Source organism: Lepidochelys kempii, chromosome 3 (genome assembly GCF_965140265.1).
Source record: "Lepidochelys kempii isolate rLepKem1 chromosome 3, rLepKem1.hap2, whole genome shotgun sequence".
NCBI lineage: Eukaryota > Metazoa > Chordata > Testudines > Cheloniidae > Lepidochelys > Lepidochelys kempii.
The window spans coordinates 168045205-168063737 of record NC_133258.1 but is presented as its reverse complement, the minus strand read 5'-3'; the positions used below and the strand labels follow the sequence as shown (position 1 = coordinate 168063737).

The window sequence follows — 18533 nt, the reverse complement described above, 5'->3', positions numbered from 1 at the left end:
TTTCTCAACGCATATCACACGTTTCTTTGCAGGTTTATAGTCATTATGGACATGACAATTGCTACCTTCTTTTCAGAAGGCAGTGAATTAGCCAGAAAATGTAAAAACCGAACAAATCAAGTTAAATCAAGTCAATATTTATACATTAGAATGCAGTATATGGTGGAATGCTGAAATTGGGTGGTGGCTCATGGAACATTTAAAATGGTATAGAAAATGAAGCCTACAAGTTACACTCTCTCAGGAAAATAATCTGCATGTCATTGCAGCTAGTTCAATATTGAGTGAGCTTTATTGAGCTATCTTTTTAATGAAAAGCTTGATATAAGGTGTCTACTAAGCTGGAAGACTGCTAAATAATAATTAGACAGAATGTTGCTGGGATGGTTATCTTGAATTAGTTGAGTTTTAAAAAAAATTTAAGTATCAGTATCACTCATTAGCACTCAGTGACATTCAAAATATTGAATACGTATGCATATTCTACCGTTTATATTTTAAAGGAAATTCTTTTGGAACGGTAATAACTCTGTGGAAAAAAATCCAGAATTGCTACAGAGCAGTAATATTACAAAACTAGTGTCATGGGGGTTGGCCCATGAGGGGGTCAGGCACCTAGCCTACCTGTGACAGGCTATGCTAAGGAGAATGAGCCAACCCAGACCCACCTGGGGATACTTAATTACCTAAGTAGCTGGGCAGCAATTAATTTGGTAAGGAGCACGTGGGCCTTATAAAGGGTTATGAATGCTTAGACAGAGGGCAGACCACAGATAGAGAGTGCTCCTAAGGGGAGAGGGCTTCTCAGGGCAGTTGATGAGGCAGCTCACCAGGAAAGGTATCCAAGGAAGAGACTCCGAAAGGGAAGAAAGCTATGAATGACCAGCCCTAGCGAAACTTGGTCCCAAGCAGGAGGACCTCACCAGGTAGCAGCAGGAACTCCAGATCACAAAGGAATTATGTTCTGTTCCACTGAAGGGTTGCTGTGGTTTGAATTCTGCAGGGACCTTGAACGCAGATGCGGAACCCTTCCCCAGCTGATGACAAAAGGTCCTGATGCCAGAAGATGACTCTAGGACAAGAGGGCCTCAGTAGCAAGGCGGTAGATGGACTTAAGGGGGATTGATGGACAAATGTTAACTTGGTCCTCTTTCCCTTCTTTGCCCTGCCCCCTACCCAGCTAGGACTCTGGGAGAAAGTTTACTTGTATAAAATGTTCTGCCTTTGGATTCAATAAACTAGACCCCTGAAGGAGCACAGTTCAATATATGTGTACCTCATTGGACTTAGTGAAACCACAGGAAGGGGAACTGAGACAGACACACAACTGGGGTTCTGCAACCTGGCTGTCAGGGGCACTCCAGGGGTGAGTGCAGGCCTTTATAACTAGTAATTTACATATATACCAGAAGGAATAACTTTCCATGGCATAAAATATTATACCACAGATAGTCAGATTAAAGAAAACTATTAGCATATGGAAAGCTGTTGTGAAGAATGCAGATCCATAGATGGACTATGATCATTTGTCCCAATACATTTACGGTGCATCATTTAATAGCTACTTCAGTGAGAGTGGATATGTCTACACTGCAATTAAAAACCCGCAGCTGGCCTGTGCCAGCTGATTTGGGCTCAGGCTAAGGGGCTGTTTAACTGTGGTGTAGACATTTGGGCTCAGGCGGTAGCCTGGGCTTTAGGACCCTGCAAGGTGGGCGGGTCCCAGAGCTCAGACTGCAGACTGAGGAAACATTAGATGCTATGTAAGTTCTACTGGGATGCAATCTCCATGTTATTCAAGGTTATACATCCATTTAAATACTATTTTGTTGACTGGAATGTGCTTATGCAAAATACATTTTAAGAGATTGTTTCTTAACTAGGACTGATTTAAGTAGCACTCAGAAGTTTTCGGTGAGACTAGAACATGAGACCAAATTCTGCTCATCTTACTCATGCCAGCAAATCCCATTTTGCTAAATGGGACTGCTGGTGTGAAGAAGGTGAGCAAGGGTGGTATTATTCTAGCCTTATATTAAGGGTTTTCCAATTCCATTAACCATTACTGGATCTTTTCATATGTGACTAAGCCTTGAAAAGAATGTAAAAAGAAAAAGGTTAGTTTTATGAAATTGCAGTTCCTCAGCATGTGGGTGTACGTGGATAGTGTGAAATAAATACAGCTTTCAAATATTATCTCAGCTTGTCAGTATCAAAATACTCAACCTGCGTACCTAAAATTGCATGGCAGATTTAGTCACAGAATTAGTACAATGTTTTGAAAGTATAGTGACTTGTTTCTAAGTAGAGTGAAAATAATATTCTTTTATCTGATTTCTTATCTGCTGTACTATTATCAAATTTTATTACCTAGTTCTCCTATGTAAAGCATTATTTTGAGGCACTGTGTCATTTGAGTAAATGAAAGCCATTTTTGTTCTGCTCTGGTTAGTCATTTTCATTGACATAGACAGTAACGTTAACTGCTTTTGACGTCTATTAAATTAGTGTGCACGCCAGTTCTTCCTACCTACGGTACAGCTTAACTTGCTGATTATATTAAAGCTTTGAAAGGCTCATTAAATCTCTTCAATAGAGAAAAATCTATTATTTATCTCTTTGGAATATAAAAAGAAGTAATAATGAAGAACCTAATGCTGCTCAACTCCAAATGGCATAATTATTGTAATTATTTGCTTGTGGCTGCTGCTTTGTTACTGTCACTTGAAATCAATGAGCTTTATTCACCAGTAACCCCAGCCCAGTAGAAGCTACATGTGGAGATTCCAAGGACCACCTGCAACTTGACACTCTCTTGGAGCTCGTTCATCACAGCTAAGTTATTTGGCACTGGCTCTGCATGGATGTGATTTTCCTGATGCTTCAATCCCTGCTCCCCCAAGGAGTTCAAGAGTATGTCTACATTGCATTTTAAAACCAGCAACAGCAGGTCTTAGAGCCTGGGTCTACAGACGTGGGCTCACACTAAAAACAGGTGTATGAATGTTGTGGCTCGGGCTGGAGTTTCAGACCCCAAGTTCCAGCCTGAGCCCGAATGTCTACAGAGCTGTTCTTAGTGCCAATGAGTGATTCTGAGTCTGTAGATCTGGGCTCCGAGACTTATTATCCGTAGGCTCTGTCTCTTCCCAGTGGTCATAGCGTTATGCTGAGAGGTGGGACTGAGTGGAGGGGTTTTGTTGAGTATTGGTGTGTGTGCATGCACATGTGGAGAACAGAGAGGGAGGCAAAAGCCAAAACCACGAATGCTAAGCAGTAGCTCGTGAGCACAGTGTGACCTGGGAAGAAGCTAGAGAGAGAGCTTTGAGGCCTGATGTTGGCTAAAGAGGCTCAGGGCTGTAAGCTAAGACATTGCTCCTTTTGTTTTTGGTTCCTCCTTTGTTCAGAAGAGCAGGACTTTATACATGTAAATAAACAAGGTTGCATTAAAGAAAATACCAGACTCCATGTTTCTATTTCCATCTGGAACGTGCCCAGAATCCTGAATTTTGACTAGCCACTTGGATCAGAAAGGGGCAACAATATGCTGAAAATGGCTAACAGCTTTTAATAAAACCCTCTATTAGAAAGGAGAGGGCTCAGTCAAGACAATCTGACAAGCACTGGGAGAGCCTTACAAAAGAAAGAGTGTGAAATCAGGCTCCATTGAAATCAATGGAAGTTTTGTCCTCGACATCAATGGGACCAGGATTTCATCTACTACGTGGGAAAGGTTGGGGTAGTTTTCTGAAGGAACAGGGGAGGTGTAACTAAAGTTACCTTTGTTTTAAGAGATTATAAAAGGTTGGCAAAATTCAAAAGGGAAACATTGACTACTCAGTATAAGGAAAAAGAAAAGGAGTACTTGTGGCACTTTAGAGACTAACAAATGCAAGGACTGGCCTGTCTCCATTGTCTACAGCCAAGCTCTATGATACAACCGCATTTGCTCCAACCCGTCAGACAGAGACAAACACCTACAAGATCTCTATCAAGCATTCTTACAACTACAATACCCACCTGCTGAAGTGAAGAAACAGATTGAGAGCCAGAAGAGTACCCAGAAGTCACCTACTGCAGGACAGGCCCAACAAAGAAAATAACAGAACGCCACTAGCCATCACCTTCAGCCCCCAACTAAAACCTCTCCAACACATTATCAAGGATCTACAACCTATCCTGAAGGACGACCCATCACTCTCACAGATCTTGGGAGACAGGCCAGTCCTTGCTTACAGACCATCCCCCAACCTGAAGCAAATACTCACCAGCAACCACACACCACACAACAGAACCACTAACCAGTAACCTATCCTTGCAACAAAGCCCGTTGCCAACTGTGCCCACATATCTATTCAGGGGACACCATCATAGGGCCTAATCACATCAGCCACACTATCAGAGGCTTGTTCACCTGCACATCTACTAATGTGATACATGCCATCATGTGCAAGCAATGCCCCTCTGCCATGTACATTGGTCAAACTGGACAGTCTCTACGTAAAAGAATAAATGGACACAAATCAGATGTCAAGAATTATAACTTTCAAAAACCAGTCGGAGAACACTTCAATCTCTTTGGTCACTTGATTACAGACCTAAAAGTTGCAATTCTTCAAAAAAAAAAGTCAAAAACAGACTCCAACGAGAGTCTGCTGAATTGGAATTAATTTGAAAACTGGATACAATTAACTTAGGCTTGAATAAAGACTGGTAGTGGATGGGTCATTACACAAAGTAAAACTATTTCCCCATGTTTATTCCCTCCCCCACCCCCCACTGTTCCTCAGACGTTCTTGTCAACTGCTGGAAATGGCCCATCTTGATTATCACTACAAAAGGTTCATCCCCCCCATCCCCCCGCTCTCCTGCTGGTTGTAGCTCACCTTAAGTGATCACTCTGGTTACAGTGTGTATGGTAAAAAGAAGAGGAGTATTTGTGGCACCTTAGAGACTAACCAATTTATTTGAGCATAAACTTTCGTGAGCTACAGCTCACTTCATCGGATGATAAATTGGTTAGTCTCCAAGGTGCCACAAGTACTCCTTTTCTTTTTGCGAATACAGACTAACACGGCTGCTACTCTGAAACCTGTCAGTATAAGGCGTTATCTGCAAAAATGCATGACAGACAAGTATGTAAACTTGTAGTATAAAACTCATTACTTGAGCCAGTTTTCTGTCTACTCTTCTGCCACCTCCAGCAGTGACTAAATCTTGCTGAGAGATTTTTGTCTGGGAAGTTTAGCTGATCCCTCTTCCTTTGCAGGAGGAGATTGGTAACGATTTTGCACTCAAAATAATTAAAAACTTCCTCTTCATCAAAATGACAATATAAAATCATTTAATCACATATGGTGCAGCTAATGATTTTGCACTCAAAATAATTAAAATCTTCCTCTTCATCAAAATGACAATATAAAATTCCTTAATCACATATGGTGCAGCTAATCGGATAACTCGTCCTGGTATTTTAGTTTTAAAAATATAAATCACATCTGTTGACCCAATCACAAATGAAAATGCCTGCATCAAAATGACTACTTAGTTACTGAGCTACATCTCCCAGAATACCACATGCCTAGAGTCAGGAGGTTTGCCATTGACTTCAGTTGAGGACAGTGTTTCACCCAGGGTTCCCACCACCTTGCTATTAAAAGCCTCAGCTTCTGTCTGTGACTCCATTTCAGAGAATGCTTATCTGCAAGGAGAAAAGTCGGGGTGAATTGCAGTGTTCCGGCACTGAACTCAGTGGAACTACTCGCATGTGTAAAGTTAAGCACGTGCATCAAAGTTTGCAGCATGGGGGCCTAAAGAATCATACAGCACTGAATAGCATTTTTCAGAGCAGTGAACTCTAGGAATCAGGAATACCTGAAAATTTCATAATTTAATAAACAAGAAATTTTGGTTGCTCTGTGGACATGGAAAACCAAAAGAGAACTTTATTGTGGGAGAAAGCTTTCTAATATTGAACACAGACTGAACTGAATGATGGCATTTTAAATCACTCAGGGAAGAAATAGAATGGGAATTCTAAATAGAAGAGTTTACCAGGAAACTGAAGTGCTTAAACTCCAGTAAATCCTTGAGCATGTGTCAGGGAATATGATAAGGTTGTCCTTATGTTTTCAAAGTCCTGTTTATTATGACCATAACAAGAAATTGCTTGATAAGGACATGAGATAAAAGTTTTGGGCAATCTTTGTTTTTCTTTCCCCTATGGTTACATTTACTACTTTGAGAAGAAAAGAAGGCAGCCAGTACCAGAGTTTGCTGCATTGCAGATGCCTTAAGCGTTGGGATCACCACTTGCAGAGAAAAGAGACACTCCACTGAAGCTAGAGATCTAGGCTCAAGCTGACTTTTAAGATCCTGATGTTTAGAAGTACAGTGAATTCCCTGAAGCAGGAGTTTTCTCACCTTGTCAAATCATGTTTTCTTTCATTTTAAATATTTGTGGTAAAGTCTGAAAAATTTCTCTTCTGACTAGGACAAAAGAACTTTTGTTGTATTACTTATACAGGCCCCTTTGTGCTAGGCTCTGTATAAAGGTATAACAATGGGATGGTCCTGCTGCCCCTGAAAATGATATTAGAACAGCATGATAAGCATAACAGATCAGCTGTGATTTTTTTTTCTATACTACAGATTCTGTAATCAAAGATTGATGAGCTAGATCTTAAAATCCATACTCAGGCAACATTCAGTGGGAGTTTTGCCTGAGTAAAGACTGTATAAAAAGTAGAAGCTCTAATAGGTCCCAAGCCTGTGCTGTGATCTGCCAGCACAGCTCCCTGTGAGGAGTTCCGTTGACTTCTGTGTTCTTAGTAAAGATTGGATTTGTAAAGACTGAATACATAATTCCTGTATTTAGATAAATGCTTGTTGAGGATTACTGTGTGCGTTCAGATTCACATGAATTTATCTGCATCATCTGATGCCTCACCAGTTTTAACCAGTGACTCGAAACACATTTTTCAGAGCTACTTTTTATTGTAAAGACTGCCAGCAAATAGTATACTATCTTAGCTTTATAATTATGCTGGTTTATTTGGCTTTTATATTATATATTTTATGATGTAATCATCATTGTTATACTGTGCAAATGCCTTAGCAGAGATGGCAGGTGCATTATAAATAATTTGTTTTATTTATTATTTGGGAATACCCATGCCATATGTCACCAGACAGATGAGATCTGCAGTGAAGTTGTAGGTCTCACATTTGAATCCCTGTTGCACATCTTGGGGGGGGGGGGGGGGAGAACCTCTCTCTAATTTCATACAGGTAATAGGCAAAAGTCCCTTTAAAATTCTAGGTTTCTGAGAATTATATTTAATAACGATAAAATAAATTGGCGAAGTTTATTTACATTATTTACTTTGAATATATTCCCCTCCCACCCCCGGAGTGCCCGCTCCACCGGTGTTTTTTCTAATCCATTCATTAGGACACTAAACAGACAACAACGAATTCCGTATCCCGGTTTATTATATGCTTATCTCACAGTCATCTATTTCTGCAGACAAGCCCCTAAATTATATGTTCCCAACTGACATTGCACACTTTTAGAATTCTGTAATTATTCATGTTTTGGACACTTTCATTCTTCAGGGATTACCAATTAGAAGATTGCCACAGGCAGCATTGCAAGGGAAATTAGCAAAACCAGAAGAAGCAAGAAAAAGCACTCTAGAAGTGATAAATCCATCTCTCAGTCAAGGAATTTTTCTCTTGTTTGTGCTGCCTGTTGGGCATCACTGCCGCAAGACACTCCCTGAGAAAGAGAAGAGAAACAATCTATTACAAGCAGTGTCTTACTGAGAACAGCTATAGTTCAATAAACTTCAGGTGCCAATGCACATTATTCTGTGTGGAGAGGCTCTTAGTCAGCAACTCAGCTGGCAGAATGCCAGATTTAGTCTCAAAAACACGTTCTGTTTATGGAAATGTACCATCGCTGGTTGTGCGGCTGTTGCCTTTCTGTTAAACTGAAGCTGATTCCTCTGAGTCTAGGTGAATTAGTTAGGATTTCTAGTGTGCAAGAAGAGCGGCATTGTTTTACCCACATTTACAATGGAGGGGTGGGGTGGGAGAATCAGCTACTGAAATGTCATGAATGGGATGGGGGGTGAAGTTGCTAGGAAAAGCAGAATGCACAGAAGGGGAGAAAAATACTGATATGTTACATGCTAACTAATCAGCTGGCCAAATTCACCACTGCCATAAGTGGTAACTAGCTCCATTGAATTAAATGGAGTTGTGCCTGATTACATGAGGACTAAGGTTGCTCTAGTAAAACATGGGATAATGTTACATTTGAAATCTGTTCCTCTCTGTAGAATTTACAACTTTCCATTTAACGCTTATGGGGCAGAGGCTGCACTACTGTTAAGGTCTAGTGGGAGACTCCTGGCTAAAATACCACACAACTCCATGGAAGTGTATTCCCTAACACATGTTATATACTGCAGTTTCCTACCTGCCAACACTTTCTGCTAATTTTGAGCCCTCTTTACAAATGACAACTCAACCACCCACCCCTATTTGTTTTTAAATTGCACCAAAAATTAAAATCATGACATGCTCCTCTGCATGCAAAGGGCTGCCTGTGGTTTTGTTGTCAGTGTACAGAAGCTGCTGGAAAATGGTTCATAAGACGCGCACCAAACTAGCTCAGACAAGCAAAAAATGTCTGCTTTTGAAAAAAGCCTGTTGAAATTTGTTTGAGAAGTCAAGTGCACAATCCTAACTCTTAGGACAGAATCTACATCGTTACTGAATGTACAGTTTATCATTCAGAGGTAATACTATTACAGGAATTGGCGATTCTTGAACACTTTCTCGAAAGTATTCAACATGTACATGGTACTCATTAACATAAGGGGAAAGTATGCCCTTCCCCCGTATCTTTATTTTCCAGACATATGGCCTAATATTGAGATGTGCTGAGCATCTGCAATTCCTGTTAAGGTCAGTGAGAGTTTTGGATACTTTGCCAGTCTCAGGTCACGTCCACGTTTATTGTAATCTCAGTACAAGAAAATGAGCAGTCTTCTGTTTTTTCATATTTCCCTCATACAGCACATTATAGTGGGGCAGACTGAGAGTAGGTTTGAGTAAGAACCACTTTTCAGACTGCAGTTCCATGGAGACCTTATGATTCATTTGTTCCGCCATTTGAGCAGAGAAATAGATTTTTCACATTTTAGAATGAGAAGATCAAGCATCTGCCCTCTGCCTCATCACCTGAGGATGTTCAGTGGCATTAACAACAAAAGCTATCAAGAAGTGCTCAAGGCCATCAGAAGTGTCAGAACCCAGACCATGCACATGAGCAGATGGTATGAGACAGCTCACTCACGATGAAAGTAACCATTTCTCATCCATGAGACTATAGTCGGTCTGATCTAACTTCCACCCGTGTAACGCTATTGCTGTCACTGGAGTTACTCCCTGTTTTTACACGGGGGTAAGTGAGAAGAGTCAGGCGATGCTTCTTTGTTTATCTTTGTGGGACATATTCAGTCCATGGAAAAGATTTGCATAATGATTGTATTTGTTCTGATTATAATAGACATCTTTGTTGAAGACTATGGTTGGCCAAACGCTTCCCAGATGTGCTATGCTTGCACCTCGTTTTGATTTTGTTTCCAGGAATAGCATCTAGCTCATCAGTCGTAGGGAGAAATTGAGTGAAAATGATTATTTAGTGATCCTTCTTTCACAGCAAATTGAAGTAGTTTCTCAACAAGAGAGAGTGTGTTTTGAAAAATGTAGCATAAGAATCCAGGGTCTGTTGATGTGAGTAATGCAGTCATCCTGCTAAAGGATATGTTATTGAACTTTAGTTTATTATTCTAACAGTTTGAAATTGGGCCTGTCAGAATTGGCATGATCCAGAGTGATGCTCAGCACCCCCAGGTTCCATTGCCTAGAGCTGCAGTGACTGAGAACCCAATTCTCTGAAAGTCAGTGGTGCTCATCATCTCCCAATATTTCTCTGTGAGATTGGGTTCTCAGCCTCGTACAGTGGAGTCCTGGTCTCTGACTGGGGTTCCTATCACTACAGTAATACAAATAATGAACAGTCTAGAACTGTAACACATTGTAGTAGGAAAACAAAAAAGTAGGGTCAGATCCTCTGCTGGCGTAAATCAGCATAATTCCCCTGAAGTCAACAGAGCTATATTGATTTACACTAGATGAGGATTTGGCCTATAATAAGCAAATATAATTCAACAGGTAAGATGCACAGTATTTTAGTGAAAGGCAAGTTACACAAGTACTGAATCAAACTGGGTATGCTTTCAAAATAAAAAAAAAGTCTAGAAGGTATTTCGGTACACGAAATAGAACTGTCAAAAGTAAGTTCAAAGCATCCATGCACAATAGAGGCTCACTGCTGACTGCACCATAAATGGAAACTTAATCCCTGTTTTGCACGTGTTTGGTTTTTAGATATGTAGAATTGGCAGCATGGCTTTTTCACTAAATGTGCTAATGCTTCCGTTTTGAGGGTTAGCTTCCTATATAAGTGCATTCCTACTTTTCCCCGTTTCTTCTGCATATGAAGATCTTATTTAACTATGTGCTGAATGCACATTTGTAGGCATAGGCATCTTAATGTTGTGCAGCTTTAGCTTTCAAAGCAGAAATTAATTTTTTAATTTTTAAAATGTCTTGAAGATAGAAATACATATTTGCAGATAATTAGAGATTTCAAGGATTACATTTTGCTAACTGTTTTAAAGTTCTTGTCAGTGTTGCACAAACTGGCTGCTGGTCAGTTCTAAGTTTTAGTTTATTGTACTACCAAGAGAGAGCCTAGACTGTTAAGGTTTATAACTATAATAATTTATTGCAATAGAGCAGTAGATAGAACTTGTTTATTAAAACAGCATTAAAACTGTATGGAATGTGCTTTGTACCTGCTGTTCCTCATATATATTGCATTAAATATATTAAGATGAAATCAGATCATCTTCAGTGAACCAGATGACTATGAAATGGAAACAACCACATCTCCATTTGTCATTTCTTCCACTGGTGGGGCAAGATTGTGAAGCATTCGAAGGAGGTCTGTAATCCTTTATGGGATTCACACCCATAACTCTTCTAAAAATCAAAAGAATATACCATGGTACTGAATACAAGTAGCATAGTAACATTGAGCATTGTACAGAATATTATATAGAGGACAATATTAGAGTGTTCATCTTACTGTGGGAATTTTTCTTATTGTTTAATTAAAACCTTTCTTTCAAAAGCTCATTTCTGGTGTGTTGTGTTCTGTGTACATGATCCAAAATACAGTGGCAATGCTGGGGTCATGTAACTGGGACATACTCTGGAAGTGTCAAGAATCCCAATGGAAACTTCAAAAAATTCTGACAAAAACATGGCAGTGAAGGGGTTTGTGATGGGGTGTACAAACTCCACACTGGGCCCAAAGGGATTAAAGGACAATACTGAGCCCCCACATAGCCTCGTCCCTCCAGACCTGCCGAGTGCACTCTAGCTGGAGAGGAAGCTTAAGAGGAAGTAACTCAGCTTAGAAGGGAAAGGCTGGGGAGGAAGACAGACTGCCTGCTGAGCCTGGTTGGGGCTGAAGGTTTAGTTGTCTTTTCTTTTCCTTTCCTATCCTATATTGGACTTGGAGATGGAGGGTAGGAAGTGACCCAGGAAGGCAACTCCAAAGCACTCCAGAGTGCCGACACTGGCTCTCCTAGGGCCCTGGGTTGGAGCCCAATGGAGTGGGAAGGCCCAGGCTCCCCTACTGACTGCCCTTGTTGCAGGAGGGGGCATAAGCTTCATTTCTACCGCACTCTCCCTCTAGTAAGGAGAGGGCAAGGATGTTAAAAACCCTGAGCTGAAGCTAAGCCCCATACAAGGGTTAGGAACTGGACTGACTTTCCTGGTGGAAGGCATGATACTGAAAACTGGATGCACACTCGGCCACTTAGCCCTCTGAGGTCTCTATTAGAGGATTAAATGAAGTTTATAGCAACTTATGTAACAGCTGTCAACAGGCTGTGGGTGTGGTTCTCTCAGGATGGAAACAATCATTACATTGTCATATATGGTGGCTTGCAGTGCATCCAGGTTGTGCACAATGGGGTTAGTGTTACATATGGTATCATGTCTGATTGCTAGATTCAAGTAGTGTTGAACAAGGATGATATAATATCATTAATTCAGTGCAGTATGATTACGTATACTCTCCTTGTGATTTACAGAAGTTACCTCACTTTTGCCAAATATCAAACTGAAGTGCTGTTATATAGTCCTCTTATTTTCCTCTTTTTCCCATTTAATTTGTGGGCATTGACAAGTAATTACATAAACTGTATGTGTTTCCCTTGCTCTTTTATTGTGAAGTCAGGTTGGTTTGTTTCAGATGTGAACCAGGCAAACATACGTAGTATTTTAAAAATACATGAACAGCAAATGTACCATAGTACCATAGATCTTTGTCGTAAGCCGGCCTCCCCAAATCCCAGCTCTTCAGGCTTTTGGGTGTGCAGAGCCTTGCTCTCCGTTTTCTTATGTGCTCAAAAATGAACCAGGCACATTTTCAGACAGTGCCCGGATTCTGATCTTACACAGTGGTATAATTCCACTTACTGCGGTAGAGTTGCTCCTGCTTTTCACTGGTGTGAATTCAGACTCTGCTGTAGTCCGTGGAATTATGCTAGTGTAATAAGATCAAAATTAAGGTTACAAAGGCCTGTGGGTCTATGCTGATTTACACCAGTTGAGATTCTGACTTCTTTTTCTCCCTTTCCAATTTTTGTAATAAATACTGTCTTCCTGTGCTTTCATTTTTCATTTTAACTTTGCAACTATTTTATAAAACCTGTAAACTCTCTCAACAGGAGAGAGGTTATACAAAACAAAGTTGAGTTGTGTCTGTTCTATGTCTTTTAAACACCATACATGTTGTTGTTGTGAAAAGTGTTGCCTTGAGACTATTGGAAGCTAAAAGTCCTCCAGTTTATCCATAGAATAGGTACAACACAGGTCAACAGCAGTCTTCCCGCCTCCATGCCTTAACCTTGTTCTGGATGGGATGCTTCTAGGAGCATGAGGACAGTTCAGTCTCCATGTCTGTTCCTGTCCTTGTCTTCTGTCTTGAGACTTCCAATGTGGGGACTATTCAGGGTCAAAAGTGGTGGCCATTTTATGATGCATATCTCTATCCACTTGAAACTAGACTGACATTGCAGCTTTTTTCACATAGGACACCTAAGAGCTATCAGATGATAGCCTGGGTTGGTAATAACTGAAACTGTTGTTTTTGAATTGGTGACCTCATGTTGAGAGATGTGGTTATCCTATTACCATTCTCCGGAGCCATAGAGTGCTCTTCTCACCCCTGAACTCCAATACAGATACTTAGTTTTTACTCCTAGCCACAAAGTCTTTCAGAAAAATTAAATATGCATTGTGTGCACCATTTAAAATGGAAGAATATAACTGCATAAGACTATTACAATTTTAGAGAAGTGTGGAAGGCAAATCTTGATGTGTGTCGAAACAGGAAGAATTTGGAAATGTCCCAGTATGCTCTTCTTGTTACTTTACGAAGTAAAAGGTGGGGAGTCCTTTCAGGAGAAGGCGGTGTGTATGGGTATATAAAACTGAAGATGCTCATGCTCAAGTCTTTGGTAGAAACTCCAAGAATAGTATTGCTAACAGCTGTTACGTGGGGGAATGGGAGTTTGGTTTTTTTCATTGAATCAATGGGAAGTAATTCCATTTTCTGTTAAATTCTATACTTTTTGAAAGCTTGATATGTATCTCTGTCAGGATGATACTGATAACAGCATCATTGATTTCCCTGGCTGAATCATCTATTCAGTGGGTCATGTCAAGCATTAGTTATATTTAAAAAAAAGTTTACATGTTGTTCTCAGCTAGAGTGAGCAGTTGTTTTGAATTAGGTAGCGCAGCAAAAGTTAATTGCTTACAAAAGGCTTTCAATTATTTTATGGCAAATAATTTAAGCCTTTCTAGTTAGGGTATGTTAAAAGCCCTGTGGCATAGCTGTGGTTGGCCCAGGTCATCTGACTTGAGCTTGTGGGGCTCAGGCTGCAGGACAAAAAAATGCTGAGTAGATATGCAGGCTTGGGCTGTAGCCCAAGCTCTGGGACCTTTGATCCTCACTGGGTCCCCAGACCTCAGGCTCCAACCCGAGTCCAAACACAACCGTTTTTCAGCCCCAGAGCCCAAGCCCCGATGGCCCAAGTCAGCTAACCTGGGCCAGTTTTGGGGTTTTTATCCCTGTGTAGACATACCCTTCATCTCAAACTAAGTTCCTTACCAGAAATAAGCCTTTATATGTAATGTTGTCCTTTTTGATCTAGGTGGCTAGTCAAAGTTCGGGGCCTTGTAGTTTGTTCCAGCTTGGAGTAGAAATTGATGATGCAGTTGGGTATTTTCTTTGATGAAATCTTGTGTATTTACAAAGAATCTACAAAGTCCTGTTTCTCCAGGAGAAACCAAGAACAAAAGGAGCTGTTTCTTATCTGACAGATCCAAGCTCCTTTCAGCCTGTGTCCCTGAACAGACCTCTCTCTGGGCTTTTGGCTAGGGTCACACCACGCTTATAGGCAGCTGTTGCTTGGCTTTCTTGCTCTGCTTCAGTCTGTCTGTCTCTTGTCCTCCCTCCCAGTTTGTCTTTTTCGCCCATAGACATGCCACCCACCTGGTTAGAACAATACCTATGGAACCCATTGCCCACACGGTGCTGATTTCTGGACAGGTTCTGTTAGGCCTTGTTTTAGATGTGGCCCCTTAACTGTCTCTTACAACTATATTAAAATGAGAAAGGATGTATTTATGCATCAATGTCGATAGGTTTTAACTCCGCTCATAACAAGGTTTAACCCAGCTCGTAAACAATATTTGTATAGCTGTGCCATTATTTACATCCAGCTGGTCTGGGAATGTATTGCAGGTCTCCTACTTTCCTTAGAAAAGTATACGCAGATACCAAGTAGATTTGCAAAATTCAGATGACTAGTTTTCCTGCAATTTTATTGATTTGTCAACTACAGTTCATGGGCTGGATGCTCCAGATTTGGCTGAGGGGTATTTTGGAGCAAATCCAGAAGAGGGGAACAAAGATGGCTTTAAGCCACCATTGTATGTCTAAACATCTCTGCCCAGGTCCACACACTTGGGTTAGCAGGGCTCGTGGTAGTGCTCTAAAAATAGCTGGGTAGACAGTGCTTTGAAACTGTGGCTTGTGCTGGAGCTTGGACTCTGAGGTCCCTCCGCCTCCCTGAGTGGCAAAGTTTACACAGTTATTTTTAGCAATATAGCATGAACCTGAGTCTGTCTACCCGGGCTGGGAGGCTTGCTTCCGGGGCTATGAAAACGTACCCCCTCAGTCCTGGGGTCTCCAGGCACTGCTCTTGTCTCTGGTGCTGATCTAACTTGTACTGACTGCCGGTAGTCCATAGGGTTATTTTACCAGCTGGATGTCAGATGGATACAGGGCATCCCCTCCAGGTGTACTTTTCCCAGGCACATGCCCTATAAGTCAGGCTGCGGGTAAGGGGAGTGGCACAGGGGCTGCTATAGATTATTCTACATCATCTATATAAGATGCGAGGGAATCACCATGGCTGATTGTGCTGTTTTAGTGCAGCTTTGTTGGAATGGCACAAAGCAGCCTTAGAGAAGGAGGAGGAGAGTAGTTGCTTTATGTAGCAATTCAGGTAAAAGGATCTGCCTTTATCTACAGCTCTTTACTGCATGAAGCGCACAGACCTACTAGTTATGAAAAGGGTAAGAGAAAAATTAATGTCAACACCAGGACTCAGATTTATAGCCTCCATGAACTTATACCATCCTGCGTGGCCCTGCCTTATTGAACAGACATCAGGTCATGGAAATTCTCAAACTTGACTATACCTGAATTCAAGTCTTTCCTCTAGATGATTATCTGACATTTAATGTATGTTGTTGCATAAATCACATGAAATTGTACGTTCTACTTCTTTGATCTATCTTAGGCATTGCCGTTCATAGTATGTAGAAGTAATTTTATTGTAGTTAATTACATTTATTTGATTATGTTGAGGTTGAGTGTTTCTAGGATACTCATCGCTGTTGTATCTGAGCACTTAAAATACATTGTATTGTTTTTCTTACAGAAGTTTCGATGTTGGACTGCATCATTTTCTTATCAGGTAAGCTAATGATATCATTAAAGGGCAGCAGAACTCCAGTGAGCAGCAGGGTTTCTTGTTTTAGGCAGTGCTGCTAGTGCCGCCTATTTTTAAAGCTATATGACAATTTTCCTTACATCAGACCTTGTTTTCGGTTACTTATAACTTTGCCAGACTGTAAGTGTTCAGCCTGAAATTTTCCATGTTGGGTGTCTGCTTCAGGGTGCCTTTTGAAAATCTCAGTAAAAATGGTTCAGCCATTTCTGAGAATGAGATAAGACGACAATACGTGCATTGTTTTGCCATGTTAAAAACGTTCTTATAATTATTTAATTGAAAAGACCCAGGGTGTCTATGCTTTGGTGTAAGGATTTGAAACTTCACAGGGGATTGGCTTTTTGGCAGGGATGTGCCTTTTGTTGTCCCCGTGAAAACCCTGCCTTAGTCAATGCATAAGACAGACTTTGTTCAGGCAATGAATCAGGGTTAGATAGAGAAGGAGGCTGTTGTCCATAGGACCCAGATTTGTTTGTTGCAGAAGTTGGAAGGAGTGTAGCGAATGATGCAGGGAATTGCAGGAAGAGAAAAGGGGGTCTCATGGTTAAGACAGTTGACTTCTGTCCCTGCCTCTGCCAGAGAGTTCCTGTGTGATGCTGGACAAGTCCCTTAAACCAAACTTGTAATAGGTGGCCACTAATTGTCTTCGTGTGTTCTTCATTTTCTGGGTGTCCACCTTGAAACCATGGAGGTCTGATTTACAGAAATGTTAAGCACTCAGAGCTGCAACTGAAATGAATTGGAGCTGTGCCTTTGACATATGAAGTGCTATATAATGCTAAACACTCTGAAAAATCCGATCCTAGGGTCCCAAATGGGGCACCCAAAATCAGTTGACACTTCCTTTTATATCTGTGCCTCAGTTCCCCCTGTGTAAAGTGAGGTCCATACCATTATCTCACATAATTCATGAATGTGACAATAAATTAATTCATGTTTGTGAAGCATTCAAATACTATGATGATGAACACCATAGAAAAGCCCATGAAGAAATTAATAATTTGGGGTTCAGAGCAGCGTTTGAATAGTCTGCGGTAAATAATACATGGGGCCAAATGTTGAAAGTTGAGGAGAAACAGAATTATTGAACAGCTGCTTAGTAAGCACCATCCATCACTGAATGAGATGTGAGTCCTGTGGAAACAACAGTATGTGAACATGTAATTAAAGTCTTTTATCATCAGACATTCTCACAAGGGCTCTGAATTAACGCGGCACAGACAACCTTAATTCTGGCATGTCCTAACTCTTGAGTGCTTGACTTTGCAACCTTAATGTTGTTCTTAATGTAGATGTAACGGTTTTGGATGTAACGGTTGTTCTCTTCACTGAAGCCAGATGGCTAAAATCACTAAACAAGTCTGCATTTTTAGTACACAGTTAAAGTTTTGAGACTATTGTACATTGTGATGACACTATAAATTCTACAAATGTATTTATGCGTACACTCCTACCAGCATTGCCATTTCTACTGATCATTTGATAGTTATTTTTCACAAAAATATGTCACAGGTGTAAAGAGGATTGTCTCCTTAGACTATGAACAATGGGATCTCCTGAGAATACAAATAATCTCATAAGTGAGACTTTTTTCAGAGTAGCAGCCGTGTTAGTCTGTATTCGCAAAAAGAAAAGGAGTACTTGTGGCACCTTAGGGACTAACCAATTTATTTGAGCATAAGCTTTTGTGAGCTACAGCTCACTTCATCGGATGCATAAAAGTGGAAAATGCAGTGAGGATGTTTTTATACACACAGACCATGAAAAAATGGGTGTTTATCACTTCAAAAGGTTTTCTCCCCCCACCCCACTCTCTTGCTGTTAATAGCTTATCTAAAGTGATCACTCTCCTTACAATGTGTATGATAATCAAGGTGGGTCATTTCCAGCACAAATCCAGAGTTTAACAAGAACGTCTGAGGAACGGGGGGGGGGGGGGGGGGGAGAGTGGGGGAGGTAGGAAAAAACAAGGGGAAATAGGTTACCTTGCATAATGACTTAGCCACTCCCAGTCTCTATTCAAGCCTAAGTTAATTGTATCCAATTTGCAAATGAATTCCAATTCAGTAGTCTCTCGCTGGACTCTGATTTTGAAGTTTTTCTGTTGTAATATCGCAACTTTCATGTCTGTAATCGCGTGACCAGAGAGATTGAGGTGTTCTCCGATTGGTTTATGAATGTTATAATTCTTGACATCTGATTTGTGTCCATTTATTCTTTTACGTAGAGACTGTCCAGTTTGACCAATGTACATGGCAGAGGGGCATTGCTTGCACATGATGGCATATATCACAT

At 40.8% G+C, this 18533-nt stretch overlaps 1 protein-coding gene across 10 annotated transcripts in view; it reads left to right on the top strand.

Moving 5' to 3' along the window:
* Nucleotides 1-18533, top strand: part of HHAT (hedgehog acyltransferase) — a 334554-nt gene that overhangs the window by 75629 nt on the left and 240392 nt on the right. For 9 of the 10 annotated variants that reach the window (XM_073339002.1, XM_073339001.1, XM_073338997.1 and 6 more), the window contains one exon: nucleotides 16167-16202. The exons of the other annotated variant lie outside the window; for it this stretch is intronic. In XM_073339002.1, the coding sequence (XP_073195103.1) occupies nucleotides 16167-16202 (36 nt within the window). The remainder of the gene's footprint in view (nucleotides 1-16166; nucleotides 16203-18533) is intronic. 10 annotated transcript variants of the gene reach the window in all.